Below are 7,701 nucleotides of genomic sequence, written 5' to 3' on the forward strand. Positions count from 1 at the left end.
TGCTTCTGCTTTAGAATACATAAGGCCTTCTGCTGTGCGGCCTTTTCGTCCTTGTCACCATGGTTCATGTCATGAAAGGGATACTGGTCGAATGCGACCCAGCGATGAAACAGTTCTTGCTGCATTTGGACGACGGTAATGCTCTCGGCCGGAAGTTCATCATACAAGACTTAGATGAAACACACGTGTTCATTGCTGCAGATATCTTAGAGGTACTGCAGAACAGGATTGACGACCTCATGGACCAAATATCTTTCCCTCTTGCTGAAAAATGAAGCGACACGTGATATCTTCCTTCCCTGGTGCGGGACTGTTGTGCTTGTGTACGTCGCTTGCGTTGTGTGTTCGGTTTTGTTTTTGTCTGTCGAAGTGATTTTGCGCAATAAAGATGAAAACGCATTGTTTGTTGTGGATGGTTGCAGCTTCAAAAAATCAGAAACACATGCCTTGCAACAACATTCGTGATCAATCAGGTATTCGTGACCACGCTCACGCAAGGGAGAGGATTCACTGGATGGTGCGTGTTCTACGGTTCTGCTCTCCAATTGGCTAATATACGACAGGTGACCGGACAGGTATGTGCCAACGCCTTTCGAATCGGGTATCTGAACTCGAAGCGTTCGTCTGTGCGGCGTACCATAACAAAGGAAATATACGGTACGGAGTTCGAATCTAGCAGCAATGCACTTTTTCACAAGAAGGAGCAGGTGATTTCCTTTCCAAGCGCCGTCGTCGTTCTAACTCTCATCTCAAGCGTTCGACATTATTTTAAAAACATGCCTGTGCTGCAACGTTGCTGGACGCCGTTTTTGCTGTATCACTGGACAAACCTGCGATGTGGATGCTTTTACTCGGCTATGTACACGGCTGTAAGTACAACGCGTTGTTCTTCGTAATATGTGTTCCTTAAAGGAAGCTTAATCGTGCTTTCATGAAAGTTTATGCAGGCGTTGTCTATCCGGCACGAAGGCGTGATCGAGGCAGGTGTGCAGAGCATCGGTCTCATTTTAGATGGGGAATCACTTCGCAAACTATTAGTATAGTGTTAGCTCAGCAACAACCTCCTCTATTATTTAATTATACAACCTCGGAACCCAGTCCTACCTGTGGGGGCTCTGATGTGCTGCATGAATACACGGCCAGAACATGACACTCTGAAGTCTGAACACCAGTGATTTATACCCCCCTCCCCCATACATACACACACAAAAGTTTGAGACCCCCTCACAAACATTTTTCTGTGCGACATAGATGTGATGATGACGACCCCCCCCCCCCCCGGTTTCTGATTCTGGATTAACTACAGCTGAACACCATGCTGAACACGAAGGACTCCAAAATTGTAGTACCCCTTTCCAGTTCGTACTGCATATTAACTGGGGTATTTTAACTTACAGCAGGGGTAGAAGGTAAGTGAGCATGTCGGTAAAGCAAAAATAACGTGCCGCACATTGACAGTGCTAGGCTAATTACTGGTTTCCCTTAGCAAGGTTTCAAGGTTTTGATTGATTGAATTGGGAAGCCATACATGTCATTTCATGGAGAGGTCCCGTAGTTAAAACTAGTGGGGGGACGTCAAGTTGTTGACCAGAGAGAAAGTACTACAAGGCAACTCAGTATCAGTGCATTGGTAAATAAGCAGTTGAGAGCATTTACATGAATATGTTTACAAGTTATCACACTAAAGATGAACAAAAATAGGAAGCAAACAGGGATTAATAGTGAATTAACGATGTAGTGAATTACATAGAGTGAATGTCATGACACAAGGCAATTTTGGAGGAAATTAGTGATTTTGCGTTTATGTAAGGTGGTAATGAATTCTAGTTTGTGCAGTTCAATGTGGAGATTATGTTTACTCGTGCATCGAGGAACACACCAACTAAGCACAGCCCATCACCTCTGGTCTTTTTTTCCCTCTCGCTATCCTAATTTTATCAAACAAAATGCTCATTGCTGTGTATGGCAGCTGCTCCCCACTACCTACTTGACTTGAACGTGAACAGACAGCTACTGAGGTTCAAGAAAGGGGACATGAGATGCTCAGTAAACCTGAACATTTATCTCTCAGTATTGGTTTTTTAATGCTCCTGCCACATTTTTCCTAATTTTTGCATGCTTTCTGGTTGACATGTTTCGTAACATAACATAACGACCAGTGGTTGATTGGTGTTCACTGGCATTTTCATCAACAAAGTTCTTCAACTAAAATGGTATTGCATCAGGTTTCCAGTAATGCATAGGCTTTCTCCTTTCAGGTTTATCACATCCTCTTCATCTTTTACGCAATCTACGCTATTAGCGGGGGCCGGACCGATTACTTTTTCAGCCCATATTTCGAGCTCACAATCAAAGGTAACTGACCAGACCAAAAATATGTTCTGGCACTAATGCTAGTGTGTTTCCTCTTACTTTTCAGAGACAAGAGTAGCTGCAGCAGTGACAATATTTTTCGCACTTGTATTTCTCTTGTTTGCATACCTACTTGTGCTCGGAGTGAAAAAGGTGAGACTTGCTTATCTTCTGCTTGAATCTGTAAGCAGCCGTTTCATTGTCTAGCTTCAATTTAAAGTGATATAAACAGTCCCAAAGTGTAGTGTATTTAAGGCAAGAACTGGTATACATTTACCACCCTGAATCCTTTTCACAGGACAATCGCTGCTTGTTTTTCCCATGGATGATATTCGTCGTCATAGAAATCCTGCTCATGATTGCCGTTGGCCTGTGGTACATTGGACGGTACTACAGAAATGTAAGCTTACACAACTGTGTACCAAGAAGATTCTTGGAAGATGTTAAGCAGTCCTGCCTGTTTTTTAGTGTATCGAGTAATTGTGCAGTGACACCTAGCAAAACCAGATAATGCATTTAGCATATGAGTAGTTTCTGTCCCTAAGACCAAAGGATCTCCCCAAATTACAGCAGTTTGAAGCGCTATCAAAAGTGGATACATGACTAACAATTATTCCGTTCTCGTTCCGCAGCTTGAATCTGTGCTGGCGGCAATCATCTTGTGGTGCATCGATGGTATTCATGTAAGCACTCGACATCTTCTGCGGATATATTTTCATGTGTCTGTGCACGGCAGTTCTTTACAGTACAATTTCTTGTTAGGTCTACTGCTTCATGTGTGTGACCTCACACTATCAAGTTGTTCGAGATCTCCAAGAACCGAAGTTTGTCATTTTGTATCCTTGAGAAATAGTGCGCAGCCTTGCCATGGTTCCGTCCAAACGTATACTGCCCCTCTAGCCAAGTATGCCTTGCAAAGGCACTCCCTTCCAAGGTCTGCAAAGCCTCTGGAGCCATGAACACGAATCTCATCTACGCATATGTTTTGAGGTATTATAGGCAGTATAAACTACTGCAGGCCATTCCCATCTTCAACATTCAACACCAGTGGTATAACACCATATGAATGTACGGCTGGCAGTGTGAAGTTAGCTGGAAAGACACGAGAAGCAGAGCACTGGCTCCACTGTGGGCAGGCTGCTGGCCCTGCTGTCCGCAGTTACACCGTCCTTAAAAGCCACTCAACATTCTGTCCAAGACCCCATTTCTACTCCATTTTAGTTCAGGCCCTAATATAGCCACATTACCAACTTTTCATCAGCATATATTACTATTTTTACATTTACATGAACCCTGGTGAACATATAAGGATGTAAATACCTGTTTGTCATGTACATGCACATCTACTACCATGGAGAATAGAAGCTCACCAACTCGAAGTGCCTACTTTTGAGTATTGTGTTCAGACTTTTTTTATACAAGCTGGTGAAGGGACACCTTATTTTCCCAAAGCAGCTGTTTTGTTGTGGGTTTGGAACATGTATACAAGAGAATCTCTGTAGATATCAGAATAAAGATTGTGTCAAACTGTTGCAGGGACTGACATATTTCACCTAGCTGAACAAGTCGTTTGAACACGAGTGCACTTGCCAAAGAATAAATTGCATCTTGCATTAGGGTTGGTCACTCTGTCAAAACACGAGATGGAGAAATAACTCTATCAAAATCTTAATCCATGCTTTTATGGCTTTGGTCCAAAGTACTGTAGGTATGTTATCTCAGACTCATCTACTATGTGCTGGCTTTCGTACATCTTTTTGAAGCGGTCTCTCTTCTTAGCCGAATTTTTGTAAATTTGTGCCTGATGTACTGCTAATATACAGGGTGTTTTTTTTTTTTTTCGATACAGATTTTTCATAAAAAAACTAAGTGCTATAGGCATCCTGTTTTCGCTTCTATCATCTCTGGGCCGGCGGACGTTCTTGGTCACCTGTTGCTCAACCGTCGAATGACTAATTACCTAAAACTGGTTAACTTTTTAATTATAAAAGCTACGAAGTTGTCCCAATGAGAACATCTGGTCCCTTCGATCACTTTATACTGAAGTACTGCCAAATTATCTCTCTCTTTCTCTGTCTTTTTTTTTTTATCCTCACGAATATGTTTGATAGTGAAAAGAGAAAATGGAGACAGCCTTTTTTCAGAAAACTAGACTCAGCTGCTCCAGACCAGAACACAACAGTTACTGTGAACAAATAAAAGGGGAGAATGGCAAAGCACACCATTCCATGTATTCTCACAAGCGACATTCCTCAGAACACTCCAGTCAGACGTGAAAAATGTCATTCATTTTAGCTGCAGCGCAACCACAAATGCTAAATGTTATGTCTTCCTGTGCACTGCTAATGACGAGAAGTATGCTGGAGCACAGCAACAAAATATTCCGTAGCAGACCACAAGAAGAGGCGCATTCCAATGCAAAGTTGATATAACGGCATGGTGAGAGAGTTTAATATAATACAGTCAACCCTCGATTTATGAACCTTCGATTTATGAATTCCCTCGTTTTATGAACACTAGCACGGGGAACCAAACTTTTTACATGCGTTTTTCCCTCGTTTTATGAACCTCGATATTCGAATAATGAATGGAATTTCTGGGAACCAACTAGGAGTTGCCCAGCGTTTTTTGCCCTCAATTTATGAACGGATCGTTCCGAGGCCAACAAAAACCTTCAAAGGGATTATTGGTGGTCTTATGAATGACGCCTGAACAGATGAAACGTTTTCCAGGTATTGCACCCTCGGTTCTTAACCCCTCGAAATCCGAACAACAAACGGGTTTTTGCAGAAGTGTTCCTGACCTCAATTCATGAATAAGGTGTCCGCTGTCACCCGGAGATTAATAAACGTAGGTTAAAAACCCCAGAGGGAATCCGAGACCAGTTGAGCGCGAATGTGCTGACATCTCCTCTTTCCAAGATTGACACAGCGGAAGGCATGGTCCAAAGCAAAATTAATCTATTCAGTATTGCATAATAAACAGAGTGTGAGTGCGCTAACATCTGTGCTTTGTGAGATTGATACAGTAGAAGGCATGGTCGAAAGCAAAATTACACAATATATTGGATTATAAACACAATACCAACTCGGAAATACTGTTTCATTTGCTCGATACTACCCACTTAAAGGAATTTTCGATTTATGAATCCCTGGATTTATGAACGATTTTTTGGGGAACCGAGGGTGTTCATAAATCGAGGGTTGACTGTACACAACTTGTAACTTTTTTTGGTTTTCTTCCACTAGAATGCTTTTTGTTTTTTTGTTTTTTTATGAGCACGATCTTGCGCACATGCAGATATTGTGACAGTATCCTAGTGTGTGTGTATACCTTCCGACAATAGAACCTGACGATCCGACCTTAGACAATGTAGGCCTTCCGTTCTTATGTAACAGTTTATTTATTCTCCTGTTCAACTCAATGCTGTGTAAATATGTGAACAGCCTTAGAGCACTGCAAAGGACCTAGCTGGCCCGAAAGCCCGGCCGAAACCTGGTCTCAAGGTCATTTTGACTGACTTTGGCTCGGGTTGTTGGGATTTAATCCACATGGATTTTATCCTGTGGATTTTTTTCGATTTTATCCACACAATTTAATCCGGATTTTTCGTAGAAATTTTGTCCAGATGCGATGTGAAAGACAACCTTAATTCAACGTCACACGGAAACCTCCCGCTTTATTTTATTGTAGAATTGGCTGTTTACAAAACCCCAGGTACGCGCAACATTACCTTATTTTTTAACTTTGTAACGTTTTGAGCTTTTCAGATTTAACTTTTTTTCACGTTTTCTTCTACTTCTGCCCATTCAGGAAGAGGCTTTCTTCTGCTTCCTGGAGGCATTGTAACTGAAGTACGACAGCTAATCCGGGCGTGTAGCGTCTACACCATTCACCCACGCCTGCGTGTGACTCTACCTTTCGGAAAACAATGGAAACTCATTCAATGCTACTGGGACGGGCAGTTTCATAAACCGAAACTATGGAATCATGGAACCTGAAATTCTACGTCACATTTCTAGGCGCGTGTATATTCTCCAAAAATATCCGGGTTTTATCCAAAAAAAGCCCACTGGAGAGGATCTTTGTAAAAATATCCGGATTTTTTTTCAACCCTGGTTCTCGGGCCAGAGTCGGGCCAAGTTTTTGTGAGCCATTCTTTCGCAGTGTTTAATCCTCGACATACGTTTTGAAAACAAGGCATCCGTGTACCTGGGTACTCCCTCAGTCCTTCTGGTAAAACAAAACGCTACAACATAGGCATCGAGTTATTCTCGACTTCGCCATGTTGTGCATATCACCCTTGCTGCAGCGCGGAGAGGCGCGCTAGACTCAACGTCCACATGTATACAAGCACAAACCGCATCAAAAGCTGCGACTGAGCATTCCAAGTACAGTCAACCCTCAATTTATGAACACCCTCGGTTCCCCGAAAAATCGTTCATAAATCGAGGGATTCATAAATCGAAAATTCAGTTAACTGAGTAGTATCGAGCAAATGCAACAGTATTTCCGAGTTGGGATTGTGTTTATAATGCCATATATTGTGTAATTTTGCTTTTGACCATGCCTTCTGCTGTATCAATCTCACAAAGAACAGACGTTAGCGCATTCACACTCTGTTTATTATGCAATACTAAATTGTTTAATTATGCTTTGGATTTGGAATTATGCCTTCCGCTGTGTCAATCTTGGAAATAAGAGAAATCACTACATTCGCACTGGACTGGACTCGGATTTCCTCCGGGATTTTTAACCTCCGTTTATTAATCTCCGGGTGACAGCAACCACCTTATTCATCAACCCCCGAAAACCCGACCCCGGAAAACCCGTTTGTTGTTCGTATTTCAGGGTGCAATACCTGGAAAACGTTTTGTCCGTTCAGGCGTCATTCATAAGACCACGGAATTATCCCTTTGAAGGTTTCTGTTTACCTCGGAACGATCCGTTCATAAATTGAGGGCAAAAATGCTGGGCAACTCCTAGCTGGTTCCCAGAAATTCCGTTCATTATTCGAATATCGAGGTTCATAAAACGAGGGAAAAACGAATGGAAAAAGTTTGGTTCCCGGTGCTCGTGTTCATAAAACGAGGGAATTCATAAATCGGAGGTTCATAAATCGAGGGTTGACTGTATGTGTGGTTTACGCTGTTTGCTACATACAGTGTCCGCCACATTGCAGCCGATGCGAGCCAGGCTTTCCGCAGCTGGGCCGGGCTGCAGTCGGGTAAGCCTCCATGGCGTCGGGTACGGGCCGGGTCAGATCTGTAACTTCGGGCCCATGCAGTACTCTAAACAGCCCACAGCGCTATGTAAGCCCGCATTAATTAAACAAACAGAGGCCATCGA

General features: G+C 42.7%; 1 protein-coding gene across 1 annotated transcript; it reads left to right on the plus strand.

Moving 5' to 3' along the window:
- Window positions 1–271: 271 nt before the first annotated feature.
- Window positions 272–3,884, plus strand: LOC135394592 (uncharacterized). The gene is made up of 6 exons (XM_064625405.1): window positions 272–869; window positions 2,259–2,355; window positions 2,420–2,505; window positions 2,651–2,752; window positions 2,985–3,035; window positions 3,115–3,884. The coding sequence occupies exons 1-6, from the start codon at window positions 777–779 to the stop codon at window positions 3,196–3,198; spliced, it is 513 nt and encodes a 170-aa protein (XP_064481475.1). The 5' UTR covers window positions 272–776; the 3' UTR covers window positions 3,199–3,884.
- Window positions 3,885–7,701: the final 3,817 nt, after the last annotated feature.

This window comes from Ornithodoros turicata, chromosome 5 (genome assembly GCF_037126465.1).
Source record: "Ornithodoros turicata isolate Travis chromosome 5, ASM3712646v1, whole genome shotgun sequence".
In the NCBI taxonomy this organism is placed as follows: Eukaryota; Metazoa; Arthropoda; class Arachnida; order Ixodida; family Argasidae; genus Ornithodoros; species Ornithodoros turicata.

Coding starts and splice junctions, on each gene's coding strand:
- LOC135394592 (XM_064625405.1), top strand. CDS start 777: ATGCCTGTGCTGCAACGTTGCTGGACGCCGTTTTTGCTGTATCACTGG. Junction 2,356..2,419: donor TTTCGAGCTCACAATCAAAG/GTAACTGACCAG, acceptor CTTACTTTTCAG/AGACAAGAGTAGCTGCAGCA. Junction 2,506..2,650: donor TTGTGCTCGGAGTGAAAAAG/GTGAGACTTGCT, acceptor TCCTTTTCACAG/GACAATCGCTGCTTGTTTTT.